General features: G+C 43.4%; 2 protein-coding genes across 5 annotated transcripts in view; one reads left to right on the top strand and one right to left on the bottom strand.

The window, feature by feature from the left end:
* The first annotated feature begins 15,231 nt into the window (after window positions 1-15,231).
* sp5l (Sp5 transcription factor-like) lies at window positions 15,232-17,735 on the top strand. Of its 2 annotated transcripts, none has more exons than XM_035159465.2 (2): window positions 15,232-15,445; window positions 15,952-17,735. In XM_035159465.2, exon 2 carries the CDS (start codon window positions 16,045-16,047, stop codon window positions 16,993-16,995), a length of 951 nt encoding a protein of 316 aa, XP_035015356.1. In that variant the 5' UTR covers window positions 15,232-15,445; window positions 15,952-16,044; the 3' UTR covers window positions 16,996-17,735. The 2 variants fall into 2 exon arrangements, with proteins under 2 accessions (XP_035015356.1, XP_035015354.1); XM_035159463.2 differs by having other exon boundaries at window positions 15,232-15,597.
* Window positions 17,736-18,723: 988 nt separating this feature from the next.
* Window positions 18,724-20,751, bottom strand: part of arhgef25a (Rho guanine nucleotide exchange factor (GEF) 25a) — a 46,711-nt gene continuing 44,683 nt past the window's right edge. For 2 of the 3 annotated variants that reach the window (XM_035159460.2, XM_035159462.2), the window contains one exon: window positions 18,724-20,722. In XM_035159460.2, coding sequence (XP_035015351.1) covers window positions 20,597-20,722 — 126 coding nt within the window. In that variant the 3' untranslated portion in view covers window positions 18,724-20,596. The remainder of the gene's footprint in view (window positions 20,723-20,751) is intronic. The other variant, XM_035159461.2, reaches the window with a different exon arrangement.

The raw sequence follows: 20,751 nt of genomic DNA, 5'->3' as shown, positions 1-20,751 counted from the left end.
TATAACAGCTGATAATAAATAAGTTACATTTACTAAACCATGCAGGGGAGTTGAGTTTGACCGATAGAGGCCCCTTGGTTGACTGGAAAGACTGGTTGTAGGATGTTTCCCTTCCTAGCCCACGCCAAAGCATTGTCCAGCTCAAGTACACAGCGGCGACACAGCCTTGAACCACATTGTCAGCATTCACATTCACATTGTCTGCTTCACCTCCATACTTCTGTCAACACTAGATTCACTTTCAGCTGTAGAGCGTTTACAGCGTTTAACCCAAACGGTGAAACATTTCCCTGGTTTGTCATTCAAAGCCTTCAGGCAACACCCTATACTTTGATTTGTTTTATAACTGGTGTATGTAGGCTAGAGAATAATAAGTAGCTCCGTATTCAGTACACATAAAATAATGGGTTTGAAAATAAAGAAAGATCTCCATGTTAAAATGGAGGGTTGAAACGTTCTGACTTTATTCATCCATCCATCCATCCATCCATCCATCCATCCATCCATCCATCCATTATCTATACTGCTGATGCTTTTGAGGATCACAAGGGGAGTCGGAGCCAATCCTTGCTGACATTGAGCGAGAGAATTTGCGCATGTTACTTCAAAATTACTCTCGGACAACCAGATATTCAGCCACAGCACTGGGGGTTGAAGCAAATGAGATTTTGCGCTGATCCACCGTAGTGACTCTAGGAGACTTTGCCTTGTGCGTGAGACTGCGATGGAGTGGGTCCTTGAGAGTCAGCGGTGCAGCGAGGCTCACCTCACTCTGGGTTCACAGCAGGCGGGTTGTGCTCACTGCCCTTCAGTGTTGACTCAACAGTTTTCAGCAGTTTGATTCGTGTGCACCACAGCAAAAACCAAAAAAGATATGATTCTGGTTTTACTCCAATGCAGTGGAAGCGTGGAATTTAATTTATGGTGCTCAAAGCATTGCTGGTTCTCAATATGGTGCTCGATCCACGGACCTCCTCATCCCTCAATCACTGCTCATACTGTCTGTTTTATTTTTTAGACAACCGTTTCGCTTGACCCCTCCCCTAAAGAGTGTTGGTCCAATCAGAGCTTAGCGACTGTAACCCAGCTCATATGAGAAAGTTATGAGTGCCATAATGAAAAAGTAGCCAAATCTGCCTTTAATTTTCACAGAAATTCGACAGTAAAATCTTTTGAAACCTGACATACTGACAGTAGGGGTCACCATGAACAACAGTGTGGTGAATGTCTGTGTCACCTCTAAAGGATTTTAAAAATATATATATTTAATATGAGCAGGTTATGAATGCCATAATGGAAAAGTAGCCAAATTTTCTCCACAGGCAGTGATAGGCCCACATGGTGCACAAAACGATTGGAGTGTCTGTGTATCAGGCTCAGCTCCACCGGTCCCTGGCACAAAACTCACAGTGCAACAAAAGCACCATGTTCTTCCAGCTGCTGGACCGGGAGCTGCAATCACCAGCACCACCCGTCTCTATGCGACTCCAGCTGCTTATTATTCACAAGCAAGCAAATGTTTTCTTTAAGTTTGTTAGGGGGATAGGATTACACAGAAATACAAACGCCGTTCTCACGCGCAAAAAAAATGAATCTGCCAGTTAGATTGACACCTTCTGATGTCTTTTTGAAATGAAAGCTATAGTATCCAAATTGAAATCTGCCACCGTTGTTTGTTTGAAATAATGTACAAGTGTAACTAGCCTCGCTGAGTGTGGGTGAACGGATCCTAATAATTTGAACTTCTCCATGAATGGTATAGTTTGCTTGCACACAACTTGATAGCTGTTTAAAATCGTCTTACTCTTCTATAAGATGTGCATAAGAGACTCTAATTGTTTGAGCATGTGTTACTCCAAACAGTTTTCCTGCAAAACACTTGAAAACCCCTTAATTAAACGAAAATGTGAGAAACAGATTTTCATGAGATGTCCAACATTTTTCATGAGATGTCCAAAATAAACAAAACATTGGTTTCCAATAGATTTTTGTAAGTAAAATATAATTAATTTTCAGTTGTAATCTGTTAACATAGTCTCTCAGGGCAGTAATGAAGAGGCTGATCACAGTAGGGGAGCGTGCTCAGTTGCAGTAGGGATCGTATCCATTTACAGTTTCTTATGTAACCCCTATTGCCAGTCAGTCATATTCCAACAGTGGATTTCCCTGACGTCAGCCTGCGAGTTGTGTGGATGTGGTCACAGGGCTGCTGCATCAGCAGACACCCTCTGCAGCACGTACCCGGCTGTAAGCACCAGGGTGGAGGGAAGGGAGACGTGGGCCCAGAGCTGTTAGAGCAGCCGCTGCCAGACGGCCTTCCTGCCACAACGTGCCATCACTCATGCACACACATCTGACGCCAGACCACAAAAATAAAACAAGGGCAAGGGCTATTGTATCACTCCACATTGGGCAAGAAGTCAGAACCAGTGCAAAAAACAAACATCTGATGAACTCTGGTGTTACATGCAGAGAAAGCAACCGAAACACTGTGCTGGGGAAAAAAGATCTCTTAGCCGAGGAGAGAGACGGTTTAAAGATGGATGCATCGTTTGGTGGAGTTTATTTTATATATTGTAGCTGATGGATCATCACCATGTGGTCATGTGAGCGTAACGTAAATAACACAGTGAAAACAAAAGTCACATAATCTACATGGCAGTGAACCATGTAGCAATCATCTCCTCAGAAATGAGTGTCTGATGTTTTGGATTTGTTTTTGTTATGCAAACACCTGAGCTGGGCCCAGATCAGCTTCAGTATATTATGATGTCATCTCTAGAGGCTTTAATTTTTAATTTGAATTTTTCCTCACCCTTCTCTCCTCTTCTCTCCTCTTCTCTTCTCTCCTCTTCTCTCCTCTCCTCTCCTCTCCTCTCCTCTCCTCCTCTCCTCTCCTCTCCTCTCCTCTCCTCTCCTCTCCTCTTCTCTCCTCTCCCCTCCTCTCCTCTCCTCTTCTGTCCTCTCCTCTCCTCTCTCTCCTCTCCTCTCCTCTCCTCTCCTCTCCTCTCGCCTCTCCATCACCTTTCCCTTGCTCCCACCCGTACTTATTCAGCATCAAAGGCCACCCGTGGCTCCGGCTGGGTGGCCACCAGCTTCTCATTTCCTCTCCTGCTCTCCAGCCATTCAGTAGTGGCGTGCTCCGTCAGGGCTGAGCGGACCCCAGGGAGTCCACCAGAAGCCTCCACTAGGCGCTCACCGCCGCTTCCTGCTCATTTAAGAGAGCCCTCAGAATGGAGCGCCATTGTCCTGACTGTTATCTGATGGCCCCACTCAACAGGCAGACAAAGCCAAGGGCCTGGGGGCTCCCCCCACCTCGCTGGTTGTGATGAGACTCTCCCTGATTTATTTTTTCTTCTTTTTTTTGTTACACATGTCAATAGAAGAAAGGAGTTCTGCAAACACCGATAGATGCATCAAAGCACTACACATTTTCTGGGCATTTAAAGAGAAATTATAACCAACTGGACCACACAGACCTGTTGAGAAAAGTGAATCGGTGCAGGTCAAAAGTATTATTAACATGTTATTAATAAAGTTGACTTTGACAACACACTGACAGTTGTGTAAATCAAGACAATGTTTGCACAAACAGATTTTAAATAGCAGCAAATTGTAACAATTCACCCATGCAACCAGACATGTCACATCAAACGAGGAAAGGGGTAAAACAGACAGATGTTAAATACATAAGATTGAGTTTGTACATGTTTTTATTGGAAATTAAAGTATGAGCTTTATGTCATGGGGTGTCAGGTCCGTCCAACACGACACAAGCCTGTTGAGCTTGTTCCAACTGACCAGATTCAAGTTCTCAAAACAGGAAATGAAGAATTTGTGTTGAAAAAGAGAAAACATTTTAAAGCTTTAGTTGTGTTATTCTAGAAATAGACACATTTTGGATATTTTTAATGTTTGGTTTTCAAATGTATATTTCCCCAGTTTTCTCAACTCAACTTTATTGTTGTCACTTCTCTTCTGTTTCTTTCGTCAGAAATATTTTTTGTTTTGTTACAGTTGTTATTGATATCTTATGCTTTTATTTTGATGTTATAGATTGCTTTTGAAGAGAGGGGCGGTGTTTTTTCATGAGAGCTTTGTTACTCAAAACCTTCTGTTCACATCTAAAAAGGTTGTTTTTTTTTAAAAGGGCAAATCGGTTTTATTTGTGTAGCTCAAATTCACAAATCACATTTGCATATAAAAGGTTTTAAAATGTGTACAGCACATGACAACCAAAGGTGTCAGTTTTAGTAACAAAATAACAAACTGAGCCTCTGTGTTGTTTGTTTGTTTATTTGTTTGATGACTTGTTGTCTGAGAAAAATCAAGACTTATCACATAAAAGGTACAAATCTGCACCTAATGTGCCAGTTTATATCACGACATGAGATCAGGAGCTTAGGAGGCACAAACCAGTTAATGTCCTTGAAATAGAGTTTGACCAACTGTTTCAACTCTTGTTACTGTTTCATCATTTTTCACAAAGTTATCATTTATGTCAAATAAAGTTCACCAGTTTTGCAAAAAAATGCACATGACACATGATGAGTGACTAGGTAACAGGAATGGAGCAGATACGATATGGGAGCAGCGTCCTCTTGTGGAGAGGTATGGTAAAGCAAATGCAACAACGTTTTTTTTATTTCTTTTGATCCAGAATGAGCTTTGTCTCATTAAACATTTTTTTTCCAATGGCCTTTTTCTTTTTCTGCTGACACACACTCACACACACACACACACACACACACACACACACACACACACACACACACACACACACACACACACACACACACACACAGACGTGAGACGGGGGTGTCCTATAGAGACATCATTGTGTGCACGGTATCAAAGGGAGATTTGTTGAAGGAGCTTTGGTGTGTGCTGTGGTATCACCCACATCAGTCGGGGCTGCCCGTGCAGGTGCCTATAACCAGGGTGGGGGGAGTTGGTGGACTCGCTCCCTGCTCCAATTTCATAGGCTTCCGACCTGACAGGAGAGACTGTAACAGTAGAGGTGAGGCCATATAACAGAGTCAACTTAAAGCAAAATAATGGATCAGTCCCCTCTTCTCTAACAATCTCTATATGAACCTGTAAATAGTTGTACTATTCTGTAAAGTGATGCAGTTGTGATGCTGTTCTGTCCTGGAACAGTCAGTCAGTGTGTGTTATAGTGAACTGTGTGGCCTCCACTACAGCCCTCTCTAGTGGGGCGGTATTGAACTGTAAGGTACTTCACAGGAGCAGGTAAAAGATCGGGTGAAATTGTAATACTGGTGGGAAGATAATGTTGAAGCGAGTGGATTGATTCTCTCTCAATCTGTTGAAGTTGCACACGTGCACAGTTTTTATTTCACAGCAGAGATGTGACGGAAAATCTGTTTGCACAAGGTCACATTTTGAATAAATATTATTTGACATAAATTTGTGTTAATGTTTGATTAAATATTATTTCAGACATATTAAGAGAGACTCATGCAGGGTAATTCAGATATTTCACAAACATCATGTGGATATTTGTCATTGGGGCTCATGAGCTGCGTGAGAATACAGGATGCAGCTATGAAGCAACTAGAAATGTGCAAAACATCTGCATTTATTTAATTTATATGACACTTTACCAGATATGCTGATATGCTGGGGAAAGAGAGAAGTCATCTTTGTGTAATGCTCTGGTTTCCCGTAAGCTGGGCAACAACAATAACATGCTTCAGTTATTAAAACCTACACTGATATTTTTATTTTTATTAATTTACCCTTAAAGTGTCTTTTCAGGTATTTAAATCACTTTTACTTGAGAAAGGTTCCAGTTTTTTTTTTTTTTTACGTATGCTTTGGAGTAAAAAACCCTTGAGCATGAGTCTGTTTTACCTGCACAGTGGAGCTGCCCAGAACGAAGACATTAAAGTCATGATGTAAATACAGTGGATAAGAAAAAAGAAAGCCCATAGAAAAACAACGACGAACACTCAAACGGATTCATCCATCTATCTCCCCTACTTTTCCTCTCGTCTTTTTTGGAGATCAAGCAATGGCAAAAAAAGTTGAATAATTCTGCCTCTTTGATCTGCACACACAAGTGAGAGTTCATTTCCATTTTTGATTTTTTTTTTTCTTCCCTCTTCCTTTCTGTAAGAGTGCCAGCATCAAGATTTACCTTGGTGTGCAAATGTGCTGGAATAGGTTAAAAGGAAATCTCGCTGCTCTCTCAAAGCACAAGTGCAGATGTTATGAAGTTAATTAAAAATTTAGCAATTCGTTTCTCCTGTCCCAATTTAGGCTGCATCAAATAGAGGAAAACAGACGGAAAAATGAGAGAAGTCTGTGTAGTCTGTCTTTTTACATGTATGCTAATGTCCACAAGGAGGTATGAGGCTTCTTCAATGTGGAATTCAGGATAATACGCCAATCTTTTATTTTCTTTATGAAGTGTGTATCATTAACAAATACATTAGTATGTAGTTTATATATTTCTCTTTTTATTTCATCTAATATTTTTGAAGACAACCCTTCATTCGCACTTCCTGAATCACCCTATTTCTATTTCTGCAAATCTGCAAGTCGGGCCTGTGATGTTACTGAAAGATCTCACATCAGTCAAGTCAATAACCATCAGTAAACATTTCGCATGGCCTGCCTCATTCAGGAGACAACAGGGATAAACACATTTTAAAGCCTCCCCCATCCACCAATCAGCCCATGCCAGTATCCTTGTTTACTAAAATTGCATCAGTGTGTTGACATCGGCCCAGAATCTCCCACCATCTCTCCCATCTCCTCCCAAATAATAGTGCCATCCACGGGAAGGATGTCAAGTCTCAAGGTGCTGCCCACCCCTCTCCACTCCCCCCTGCGTGCATGCCGCTCCAGGAGCGTAGCAGAGGGAGGGAGGGGGGTGGGAGGGGCAGCTTCTGCACAGGTGTTGCAGCTGCATTCGTACATAATTCCTTTCTGTGTGAGCAGTGCTCGGCGTTAGCCTCTCTGCGCGGCTTCCCCCCCTGTGGGACCCCTCCTCCACTGAGTGATATTACAAGCGGCAGCCGTGCGCCTCTGATCTACAAGCGCCGGGCTCCCTCCTGGTCCTGGGTGAATAGCGCTTGACTTGTTCAATTTGTTTAGAAGCCGCGTTGGATGCTTTGAAGCCACACATTTTAGCATAAATCATAACCTGTCTCCTTGCTCACAACTGCTTTGAAATGCAACATCTGCTTTTGAATCCCCCTGCCTTACAATTAGTTAGGCAACATCAATAGATTGACTGCCTATAATTTTTCTTGATAATGAACTGCTATGTACATGTGCATGGGCATTAGCGGTTGGGCCACTTGATTTTTTTTTTTTTTGCAAAGGCCACGGTCCTGAACCGGATCAATCTTCATCAGCCCTCCTCGCCGGAGCGACCCTCAACTTCCTGAAGTTCTCAGCGTGTTGTGCTCAGACACACGTGTTAAATTGGGTTACCCTCCGTGGTAACCTACTTAGGAAGTGTCATGGTTGTGGGGCATGATACCGGGCCGTGTTGTTTACTCTTTCATCACACTCTTCAGGTTCCCTGTTTGTTGGTTTGTTTTGCAAAGCACAGCCTTCTGTTCAGCTGTGGGAAAAGTGCGGAATCAAAGTCCCGGAGAGGAGCCGAACATTGACACTGATAAGCTTGGCCTGTCACTATCCATTTGTCTGAATGACAGTGATGCTCAGGTTGGATCTCTGGAGGAAGTAGAAACACACACACACAGAACCCAGGTGCATATGCTGCTGCTGCTGCTGCTCCACCATGGAAAGAAAGAAAAGTCTGCTCCATCCAAGTTTGCTTAATGAACTTTGTCGCAAAGTTAACATAGTGAATAAAAGGAAATAAACACAATATTGGCATGAGTTCGGTATACTGTACTACTGTACCAAGGTTCAAACTCTCAAAAACGGATCCGTCACTCAGAAACCTCTCATCGGGTGCATTAAGAATTCTTTTTGCAGGTTGAAGGGGAAAATAACAATCCCAAAGATTTTATTTTCAAAGGCAAGCATTTGATCAGTAGTCATCAATTAAACTTACTGAGGTGCAAATTACACCACAAGGATTAGATGAAAGAGCCTCTGTGTCATTTCCTCCCCTCCTCCTCCAAGCCGGGGCCTGATTTGCAGTACACACAAACAGCAGGCTGATCCCTGGCATGGTGGTGACAGGGTGACACTTCCCCTCACATTACGCCGGCTGAGCTGACTGAGGGGCTTAACAGATAGTGGCATCACAGGCGTACATTTACAACAAAAAAAAAAAAGATCTACTGCTCTGGCTGTGCGGCACTCCTCTGCACATGTAGCCCTTGTATCTCTGCTGCCGCTTTGCATTCCGGGTTCCAGCTTGAGCCCATTGCCTTAAGATCTGGTTACCGTGCTGATGTGAGTCCCGCTTCCCAGATGGCATGTTTGGGCTTCTTGGGTAATATTTATGAAACGGGGTGGATGACATTTTAGCTCTGATGCTACTGTAGGGCCCCCTGCAAGAGAAAATCACTCTGCAGAATATTATTTTGGCAATTTTCAAATTGGAGGTTAAATACGATAAAAACATGGGCTTTATACATAATTATTTTTAATAATGTGTTATTTTATTCCTATCTCCTACTGGAGTCAGTCCCACCTGAGTACAGTACTTTAGATCAGACGCCAGCATCTCTGTGACAGGTGCTCACATCTCCCACAGCCACTGAACAAAGCTATAAGATCACTTGGCGCGGGTCCCTGCCTGCAATACCCATTAGCTTGATGGCTGTAAGTGATACTGTCAAGTGTTAGAGCTAATTATTTACCTTTGCTCATCTTTGTCTAAACACGTTTGGAGACGCTTTATGATTGATAATCCCATTGTTTCTGTTTCTTCCTTTTGTCTCCGCGTTTGCTTTTTTATTATTCATTTTAATGTGGCGCCGCACAGACAGGCGTTTGTAGGGGAATTCATCGTTTTAGGGAATTTACACAGCAAACCCTATGAATAAACAATCCATTCTTTTCCTGGGTAAATTAGTTATCATTAATTTTAAATGTTGTGTTGGTTGAAAATGAATCAACATAAATGTACTGTGCTCAGAAAGGGTCCAACAGTGGATACTTAGAGCACCAACAGGAAATTCAGGATGTCAGACAGTTGACAAACACGCTGCCGGTGGATTTTATCAAACAGAAGTCATAATCAATTTCATCAGCTATGATGACAGATAGGAGGATTTTGACTGACTGAAAAAACTCAGTTGTATAGATTATGTTTTAGATTAACTCATTATAATGAAAATATTTTATAAATATATTTACGATCTAAATGAAGGATGAGTTAAAAAGAAATAGAAATGTATAAATGGTTGAGGTCTGTTTGGTCGTATATACAGTTTATTCAGTATGTACAACTACAGATGTTTACCTTATGATAACAAACTATACTATATCTGTTTTTGTGGTTAAGTCTAAGTTCCCTGAGTAACCGCCTTCATGTCTGTGCACATAAGATAATAACACATTTTACACATTCATTTATCTATTTTACACTAAAATTAGCAGGTAGACATGTTATTTTTGAACATTTCTAATCCTGCTAAGAAAAAAGGCAATTTCCTCCTTTTCCCATTTCCAGCAGAGGAGTTTGCCTATATCCTTTTTTTTTCCCTGTGCAACCTGCTCGGCGTCAAGAACCCAGGAACCCACCCCCGGCTCTATCACCTTGCTTTATTAGCACATTCACCTGGCTGACATGTTTCCATCACTGCCTATTGGAGCTGGAGCCAATTAAAACCTTTGTTTGCAGAGTCATTTGACCTGGGAGTGAATATCACAAGCCAGATGTTAGCAGGTGTTAGTGGAGTTTTTTTTTAACCAGTGGAAAAAGAGGCTGTATAGATATCAGTTCCCTGAACAGTCCTGATCGGATTCTTTACATCAAGATCTGTGAATAATTCCCGGGGAAATCTGGCAAAACGTTGAAAAGAAACAATCTCACATTGTTAAAGAAAGTGAAAAAAAGAAATCCTGGATCCGTTCCCCTGATCCTCACCAAAATGTTATGGTCTCTTCCCTGATCCATGCCACATGGTTAGTAATCCATCCAGTAGATTTTATGTTTTATATTGCTACCTAACAGACAGAAACTCCATGGCGAAGGTAATAATCTAAATCATATTGCAGAATTTGTTACCTCTGGACAAAGCCAGGCTGTTTCCCCCTGCCTCTGGTCTTAATGCTCATCTAAGCTAACCAGCTCCTACGTCCAGCTTCATACTGAGCAGAGAAATATGAGCAGAACAGTATCCATCATATCCTCTCACTCTCTCCAAAATGTTTAATTACACTTTTACATCAGTGCAAATGACTCACATTTACAGAAGCATAACTCCAGTCTTTGCCGGTGGTTGTCACTGATTATCTCTTGATTGACTTACACGTCTCCTCGTGCAACTTTGCCACAAGTCTCTTTTCAGATCAAACGCCATATTTTATAGGCCGAAACCTTCAAAGTGTGTCGTATCCTGTCGAGATGATGAAATGATTATGAAGCACCATGAAAGTGACATTTGGCAGATGGACCGTATTCATCTTTATCACTGCAGAGTTCCTGTACTACTTTCCTTTGATAAAACATGAAACATATCCTCTGCTCAGATTTCCAGTCTGTGTGACAAGTGTTTCAGCGTCGTTGCTGGTACAGAAGTGAAGTTACCGAACTTACTGTAGATCTTGAGTCTGTTGAAGAAGAAACGTTAACGTCGGATTTTGGGGTTAATTTTCATTTTGTGACACGGATTTGCCGGGTAACTTAGCATTTTGCTGCGTGTTGACTAAAATGTGCTTCAGGATGAAACGTGTCGACTTGTGCTGCCGTATCTTAGCAGATTACATTAGTAATGTAAAGGGCAATCCAGTTCATTTTATATAACATCACCACAAAGGTGAGGAAGGCAGCGATTTCTTCAATCCATTCCTTTTATATGTACTTCCCAAACCCCCTCCATCTTCCCCTGGATCCCTCTCCCTCTCCCTCTCTCTACTATCTCTCTCTTTCTCTCTCTATCCCCTTTCGTCTTTCGTCTCTGGGAGTATGGGTGCATGTCAAGTGATTGTTGAATTGAAATATTGATGTGGAGTATCAAAGCGTGGTGTAGCACTCCTGTGTTTCCAGAACTAACCACGAAGCGCTTTGATCAGATACTCCTGTGATCTGACTTCTGAAGTTGTTAAGAGTGCTGGAAAACAAAATGCAAACAAACTTCAAGTGCTCTTGGTATTGATAAAAGTTTTCTTTGACAAGTGGAGATGCGTGCTGTCTGCCTGCGTCTGCCCAAGACTGGAGATTTTGGGGTTTTCGTACATGCTAATGGACAAGAGATGAGGGAGTTATTATTATGGTTTCACTGCTTCCTCGCGCACCTAGAGATGTAAACTGTGGTAAAGGGGTGGGAATCACAACACAGAATCCTGCTGCGGTAGCAAGGTAGTTTGAGTAGCGGCGCAAAAGTTCTCACAATTCTCTAATTCATGCTTTCATTTGTATTTGATTTAGAGTGTTTGTATTTACAACTTAACTAAACGGGTAAATTAAGACGCCTGAGTGATAAAATCTTAAATGAAATCCCTTTACGTGATGACAGCTGCAATGTCAAATTTAAATTTAAAAATAAAATGAAGTTTAAAGTACCTTGTTTAAAGGTGTGAGGGATTAATTCAGAATGTATTTATCTTTGCATTTTCAGCAAAATCATTTCCCCCCTTTTTTTCTTCATCGTCTTGAGACAATTTATGCAGGAAGATTATTGAGAGCAGAAATAACTGAGGTCAGACGAGACAGGAGTTTTATTAAAAGGACCATTTGCAGCAACCTGACAAGAAAAAAGTGAGCTTTTCCGTTTTCAGGCTCCGAAGTCTTAACTGTCGGACGAGGACATGAACCTGCAGAGATCAAGTGACACAACTGATTAACTGTGGCTGAAGAAGAAAGCGGCAGCACGGTGTCGTGAGATCCTCCGGTCCGCAGAGGTGAAGCTAAAATATTCCTAAGTAACGTAAAAAAAACATCAATCTTTGCTCGTCCCTCTCACTGTCAACACTCAATAGGAGACAGGAAAGAGACTCCTGGTGGAGGTACATCAAATTGTCGCCCTGAAAAGTCCAGCTGTTGCCGCTGCCGCTCATCCCAATGAAGCCGAGTGTCATGGTAATTACGGCCCATCTTGTCCTGTCTTGGCTCGCTGAATGGTTAAAGAGTGGAGCACTACAGTTAGCAGCAGGCTTTTACATGCTGCCGCTCTCATCCATTAGGCCACATTTGTCACATGAGGGCCATTGAGGTGGCACGGCGCTATAAAATTGGCTTTTTGACATGGCCACCAGTACAAAGGCCGCTCTCCACTTACGGCTGCCCTTTTCGAGTGCAGATGGTCAAGACAGCTGGGACAATTTAGTGATCTGAGGCTTTTAAACTGGCCCCCAGGCATGATAAAAAAAAAAAAAAGACAGCTCGAGTGGCCACTTGCATATTCTACGCACTGAGTTTAAGATTATGTCTGCAACAAAAACAACGGCTTTTGTTGTCTACAATCTACTAAAAGAACCAAAAACATCATCCCAGATTGGGGGGGGATTTCTGCACATTAAACTCTCACAAAGACGCCCAGTGGACCTTTAAAATCCTCTTTTTTTCTCCGATTTCTTTTGTGTCTGTTTGGAAACATGCATTTGAACGCGGCGTATTTGAGGGTGTATTTGAGTCTGTCAGTTTTTGAAGTTGAAGACGCCGCCACCTAGTCACAGCGCGGCGATGCTGTGTATGACGGAGCAGACCTGATTACCAGCAATCTCACCAGCTGTTTAATGAACACAGGGACCTCTTTCTCTGGAAATGAGTTTTCCCTTGAAAACTGTGGAAGCCGTATCCAGGTCTATTTAAATGAGGTAACATGGGGAAGGTAAGCACCACCACATGAGCATTGTTTTCACAGTTCAAAGTGAGGAGAGGGTACTTTGCACTTCAAAGCCACTCATCTGGGAAGCAGTACAGTGGGGGTGGGGTGGTGTGGGGGAGAGGGGACAGGAAATAAGAATCAGGGTAATTAACAACTTCTGCTCCGTAATAAACCAGAGACGTGGTATAACTCTGCCTGCAAGATACACTCACCGTTTCCATGTCCTCCCTGCTCTTTGCCGTTTACTGCTGTTTTCTTATTATCTCATCCCATGTTCTCTTTAATTTGGAATTAGGGGTTTTCAGTTTTGTCAAAGCTGCAGGAGCTGCATCGTGTTTGTTAAGATCTGCTCGGGAAAATTTGTATCATTAATGCATCAATGCGTTTTCATTCATTTCATTTCATATCATCGCTGCAGTATTGATCTGCAGAAGTTGCTGAAATCCTCTTTAGCCAGAGGTGATGGAACACATCTGGAGCGTTTCATTAAAATGATTTATCAGCCATGTTGTCCTGGTTAAATGTTAATCTGGTCTAGCATCCTGCGAATTGTTTCATAAAAGGAAAAGCATAATTATTTAAAACACACAGATTTTCAACGTTTTCAGGGTTTCCCCCCGTCCTCAAACAAACACAATCTGTGTTATTGATAAAACACGCTGCAGCTGCAGTCTGTAAGTCGTCGTGAGTCTGAGAAACCTTTTGTTTCAGGCGGGGGTGTCTCTTTGTCAAGGACATAACGTGGCGTTGCACTCTGTCTGCTCCGCCGTCGCACTAATAACTTCAAAAAGGCCCGACCCAAATAGCACAGGTTAGTGATTATCTTTATTGTCTTTCACTTGTTTTTAAAAGCTGTCAATAACTTAAGTGGAATAAAAGGATCTTTACATTTCTGTTCAAATAATGTATAAGTGTAGATCTTGTGCAGTTATTTCTAATTATAGCCGGCTTCTCCTCGGAGTGTGTTTATTTAAGGATCACAGTCTGTGAAACAAGGAGAAGCAGATAAGTGAGGAACCAGGAATTTACATGAGAAACGGGTTCCCAGCCTGGATTTAAACTCCTAACATTGTAATGGTGAACAGACTTCCAGAATGAGATTAAGCCTCAATCTGCATTTAATGGAGCACATCTGAAGTGGCCTCTACTTGAACTCCGAAATGCGAGAGTGTCACACAGGGCGACCTATTTGACATGTCACCTACTGGTGAGAAGTCCGCGGCTTTGATTGAGTTTTATCAATTAGCTTTGTGAGGGAAAATACCCTGGCTGTCTTCAGAGAGGCCGGTGAGCTGCCTGCTGCTGCGTCAAGACACAATGAGTGTGTGTGTGTGTCATCATGTAATCAAACAGTAAATTAAATAAACTCGAAACTACCTCCTGTGTCATCTCAACCAAAAAGCACTTCATCCATCAGGTGATAGGTTTTACAGTAAAGTGCATGTCTTATCTCAATTAAGCAGAATTAAGCATGTTAATGCATCTTACTATTATAAAAATCACAATTTAATTTTGTGCTTAGTGTTTTCAGCAATTTAATAAAATCTTAACAAACTACTATTCGTCTTGTCATCGATTCCTCTGATGTAAATTTTCAGCACCTGACTTTGATGTTTGTGACATTTTTAATAAATGGACCTGTGAAATATTATATCAAAACACTGTGGTTGTTTGTTTTGTTATTTGTTGAATGGGATCATACTTTGTCCAGCTTTTCATGTAACACGGCACAGATTGTTTTTTATTTGTTGCCACGAATAAAAAATCTATTTATTTACTATCTTTACTGGAATCCCCACAGTGGAGTTGAAGCCGTATGCAAATAGTCCCAGAGTGTTCAAAGTATTTTTGACTAAGCCGGCTATAATAATCTTAGATATTTTAACAGACGAAGCACTTTGTTATTGTGCAAGTTGCTGAAAGACTAAATGTTAACTCTGTGAAAAGTGCGTGTGTGTGTGTGTGTGTGTGACCTTATTTAAAAATGAAAGAAGTGGCACACACCAAAAACCTCCAGAGATGTGAAAATAGACATGATACAGTGAAAAGTACACATTTGACAGGACTCTTTGCATTTGAATCCTTTCTCTTTGCAGAACAGTGGGAGGAGGAGCCATGTTTTTGGGGTCAGCATTTGGTTGAAATTGAGTGAAATTATGAGTAGCCCACCCCTTCACCTATCCCCCTCCTCCCCCTCTCCTCCTCCTCCTCCTCCTCCCCCTCCTCCCTCCGTCACATCTCTCTATTGACTGGCTCTCCTGCATCATACTGGAGACCCCGTTGAGAGGATCTTTCCTCTCTATAAAGACAAGATGCAGCTCGGGCGCCTGTGAGATGATCGCGAGGATTTATTGCGCGCCTCTCTTCTCTCTTAACTTAGCAACTGATCTGGGTCTTGCACAGAAAAAAAAATGACCCATAGTGGACTGACGGGCGTTTGAAGGACACTGGATTTTCCAATCTACTCTGCAAAAAAAGTGCCGGAAGACCCGAATGTGAGCATCTTTTCTCTGTGGTGCGCTGTGATCTGTAGTTGAGAGTTTGCGCGGCGCGGTTTGGGTTGCAGGTGCGTCGAGCAGGAGCGCGAGGACAGATGGCTGCGCTGACGATACAAAGGACTGACAACTTTTTGCACACATTTTTACAGGTTTGTTTTACAGGCCACCGTCTCTGTTTTTATATATAGCAGATCAAACTATAGTTGACAGATTACCTGCTGTTGTTTGGGGTGGAAGCGCACGTCTCCACAACTTGTGCGTAATGGATGAATATGTGTGATGCCTGAGGAGATGATTAAACTTGCTGTAGTGATGAAATGTTTTAACATAATTGGATAATTAATGTTAGAAATAGTCTTATTAAATCGATTATTAATTTGACTTGGAGTGTCAATTTCCAGACTTTTTTTTTTAGACTGCCGCGTAAAAGTAAATGTAGATTTAAATCTTGTTGTCCTAACAGTGGAGCATGTAATCTGATGTGTTTGTGAATCTCCACACAGGACCGGACGCCCAGCTCCTCTCCAGAGGGAGCTCCTAACGCCCTCTCCTTCCTGGCCACCACCTGTAGCCAGGCCTGGCAGGTGGGAGGTTCCATGGGCTCAGAAGGTTCCCAGTTCCCCTACGAGGGCACCGTCAGTTCCGCATCGGGGATGTTTCAGCTCTGGAGCAACGAAATGACGCCCAGCACGGCCCTCAGCACCCACCAGATGACCTTCACGGTTCCTAAGGTGCAGTTCCCCGGACACATGCAGTCCGGCCTGGGTCACCACCATCATCATCATCACCCCCATCACCACCACCACCATGAGCTGCCTCTCACCCCTCCCGCTGAACCTCCCTCATCCTACTCATTCGAACTGTCCCCGGTGAAAGTCCTGTCCTCGCAGCCGCAGGCCAGCGGCCCCTATTACCCTCAGCACAACAGTGTGGCACAAAACTTCCCCAGCTTCCTCCAGAACTCCTCCGCCAGGCACCACCTGCCTGGGGGTCACGTGGAGGAAGGGCAGCAGTGGTGGAGCCTGCCCCAAACCAACGCCACCCCTTCCAACCACCCCTTCTCCCTGGGCAGACAGCTCGTGTTGGGCCACCAGCCGCAGATCGCCGCTCTCCTCCAGGGCACCTCCAAGGGGCTGCTGAGCTCGACGCGCCGCTGCCGACGCTGCAAGTGCCCCAACTGCCAGGCGAACGGCGGGGGGTTGGAGTTCGGCAAGAAGAGACTGCACATCTGCCACATCCCGGAGTGCGGCAAGGTGTACAAGAAGACCTCGCACCTGAAGGCGCACCTGCGCTGGCACGCCGGGGAGAGGCCCTTCATCTGCAACTGGCTCTTCTGCGGGAAGAGCTTCACCCGGTCCGACGAGCTGCAGCGGCACCTGCGCACGCACACGGGGGAGAAGCGCTTCGGGTGCCAGCAGTGCGGCAAGAGGTTCATGAGGAGCGACCACCTCTCCAAGCACGTCAAGACGCACCAGACCCGGAAGAGCCGGTCCGCGCAGCCCGCACAGAGCACGGACCCCCTGCTCACCAACATCAAGAGAGAGTGACCACCACCATTCAAAAGTAACCATCAATGAACACTCTGTGACGCACACTTGCTGCCATAGGTTTGCACTATAGAGGGTAAGCGTCCAGCTCCCTGAACACCTCCTCTTGTCAAAACCCCCTTTTTGGACTCCCAGTAGAAACCATGCAAATATATTTAGAGACCATTTTTGATTCATAGAAAGTAACTGTGTGCTGTTTGAGGCAAGCCACCTTTAAAGAGAACTTGAACCCTTCTTTTCAGTGACATTGTGAGTGTTTTTTTTCGGTGCATTCATTGTACTTTTTCATGATGCCACACAAACTGATTTCACTGGAACAAAACAGACGTCATGCCTTTAACAATTGCTTTCAATTTCTGCTGGTGTTGATAAATCTGTGCTGTATATATTTTATCTATGTGAAGGATGTTGAGCAAAAATATTATATTTTGTCCATATTTCCATGTTCAAAATAAACGATTGCCTTAGTACAGTGGACGGTTGCTGTATAAACAATATAACTTCTGCTCAGAGCGGGAAAAAAATGACTGTGTTGCTGTTGGTAATTAGATTTTTATTCCAAAAGAAAATAAAAATCCTAATTTGTCTTCTTCAAGGTAAATATCTTCTTTTTGAAAAGCAGACATGCGAGCGTTTGATCTACAGATCTTCTCAGATGCGTGAAGCATCATTGCTCCAGATTAGCAAACATTTAAAGTTCTTTGTAAAATATGTAAAAAAATACCATTAACAATTTTATCGGGGTCATGGCCGCATGTAAATTTTAATAAACACTGTCCTTGCTGAAACAATTCCACTGTTTCTAATGATGTTCTTCTCTTACGTCTCGATGACTGATTGATCAGTAAAGATCTGTGACTGACAGCGGGTGTCAATGTTTAAACCCTCTTATACCAGCTGATCCAGTAAATGTGTGAAATTTCAAGGATGCCCCCGGAGCTCCTCAAAGATTTAACATTTTATTTAAATGATGATTTGCCTGCATTCAGGCTGGAAACACTGCTCATTGTGCTGCCGGTGTGAAGGAAGAAGATCCTTAAGAAAGAAGCCCCACCATGGTACAGGCTGTTCAAAGGTTTTCACACCTCAGAGCAAATACTCATCCCATTGACGGGCCTGTTTGTCTCGCCTGCTCCAATCAAGTTCACAGTCGTGTGGTTTTTAATGAGTGTTTTCTTTCTCTCAATGGAGAAGATTGAGTCAACAGATGCAACAGAGGGCACTGGAGAGGAATTCCCTGTGAATGGGACCCCTGTTGCTGAGACCCCCTCAGTGGTGACAGGAACTCCCTTTGATTTTGCACCCTTGTGAAAGTTAATACCCCTCCGGGCCCCCCTCCTTCCACAGCCTCCATATATCACAGCCGTGTTACGATCGGCCCTGCTTTACTGCCCAGAATGGGGCTTTATTCAAGAGGCCAGTCAACCAGATGTCTGCTCATCCAGGGGTTTCTTCTCTTTGTTTTTAATCCTGTTTGAACTTTCTCCAAAGGGGGGGACACCAGAGCAAGCAGAAAACTTTGTCTTTGTCAGAGGTCCCACAGAGGAGGCCAAGGACCTCCACGGCTAAATAATACTTTAATTTCACTGTGTGAACAAGTATGGGTGAACGCATTGATCAAATATTTCCACAAAGTGGTTACAAAGCACCGCAACAGACTGTCGACTTTAAAAGAAAAACATGGTTATTGTCAAGGAGAGCTTGTGTAGAGAAGCACAAAGACGGCAATCAGCTTCAAAAAGACACGTTTTATTTGATATGATACAACAGTTTCTACTCAGTCAAACATGGCGTTAATCGACCCTCTCCTGGTTTTTATACGTCCTTGCTTTTGGTTCTCTGTAGTGGTATTCCTTTTGTGTCACATGCAAAGCTGCCTGATTGGTATTTCCCATGAAAACTCAGCGTTTCACACCAACCGCAGACTAAAGCTGCGATGTCTTTAAAGTCTAATGTCTTCCCCTTTCAGTTTACTTTTATTTCTCAGACTGATTATGAAGCGATTTCAATGTTAGCACTGAAACTTGAGGCCTACTGATCTTTGGTGCAGCTGTATGGTCCAACTGAACTGGATTTGAAAGCCTTGTGGGGACCTCTACTGGCCACAAACGAGAACAGACCTGATATAAACAGAATAAATCCCCTTCATCTACCCTGCTTTCCTCTTTAATCCAGATCGGAACTCATATATCTATAATTATTTCGTTAGAGTAATGGCAAACTGAACTATCGAACATGAGCACGAAACATTTGAGTCGTGAGCTGCGTTATTTTTTTTTTTGGCACTGTTGTCTGAGGAAGAGGTTGCATGCAGATTTGTCAGCATCACTCTGTTCATCCAGCAACACATTATCCTTCATTTCAACCAACTGGAGCGGAAACATTTCTTGGCATAAACTGGGTCCTTCTTCTCCTTAAAAGCGGCAATGTAAGATTCCTGTAATCATATGTACTGCGCAGTGTTTAACCCATGCGAGCAAAAGTTAACAGAGGTTATATAAATGGTGCACAGCCTGGACATGACAACAGTGGACTAATAAAACAATCAGTATTAAACGAATGCAATTTTAAGGATGAGTCCCCAAATCTACTCCGGCCTGCAAAGAAACATCTGTGTTAAGTAGCATTGTGCCCGACAAGGAGATGTAGCTTGCAACACTTTGGGTCAGCACAGCAGTCCCCTTTGAATGCACCTATGTAGCAACTCCTGTGGAATTTGCCCAAAGTGCAAAAAAGTATTCTGGAGTGACGTCATACCCACGGAGAACCTCCAGGGGGCTCCCTCACGCCTTCTTTGTCCAGATCAAAAGGAGGGCCAGTCAAACAGAATAGGAGAGCACAGGGTCTCTCAGAGCCGTGGTGAGAAAAGAAAGTTCTTTCAGAAGCAGCTCGAGCGAGCAGACTCCTCGTGGCATGTTCACATCAAGTGTTCTGCCCTTTCCCGTTCTTCTCGACATAAACAGCAAACTCAGTCGTCAGCAGGGGAATGACAATGTATATGTATGTAGCTGTACTTCACAATGGGGCATCAGAAAACAAATATAACCAAGACAATTGACCAGAGTACGAGAGGAGCCACCAGAGCTCCGTGCACACACTCATGCACTCACACACATCCGCACAGCTTTGCATAAACACACATTCAGGCACACGCAACTCCAGTGACCGCCCCGAATAGGAATGGATATTTCTTCATCGAGCAAATCCCCCGTTGCCCTTCGAAAGAGAGAAGATTGTAGCGTACAAACTCTCGAAAAGGTAAAAAGCAGAAATCGTCATAGCACTGAGTTTCCACTGAGTGCTTCTCTTTTCATTGTAAGCCCACCGGCTGCCATATATGTACACTGAAGGTGGCCGAGGCTCGTTCCCCTCCCTTTACGTGGCTCTCTAAAAACAGGAGCAAAGTCATTTTTATAGATGCAGCTCATAATTCCTTCATTCGATCCTTCAGGTTCCTCCGTTATACTCCAGAAATGATTGTTGAGCCAGGTAAGGGCCCAGCCTGGCCTAGACAGACAGTAGACAAGTCCTCTTGCCTCCACAGCTGTAGCTTTAGCTGCTGTTCTCCTCCCGACCCAGGAGACAGGGTAAGCGTGAGAGTTCATAGGTCATCCTCGTCTAGCTGGGCCAGGTTGCTGGGGCGTCGTCCAGCTGAGAAACCCGACAGTGGACCCTGGCTCCCAGCGTCGACAGGCTGACCCCTTCGGCAGGCCTCTCCTGCTCTCTGCTGGGAAGAGAGGGAACAATCATCACACG

The sequence above is a fragment of the Hippoglossus stenolepis genome, chromosome 6, assembly GCF_022539355.2.
Source record: "Hippoglossus stenolepis isolate QCI-W04-F060 chromosome 6, HSTE1.2, whole genome shotgun sequence".
Lineage (NCBI taxonomy): Eukaryota > Metazoa > Chordata > Actinopteri > Pleuronectiformes > Pleuronectidae > Hippoglossus > Hippoglossus stenolepis.
This window is presented reverse-complemented; position numbering and strand designations above follow the sequence as displayed.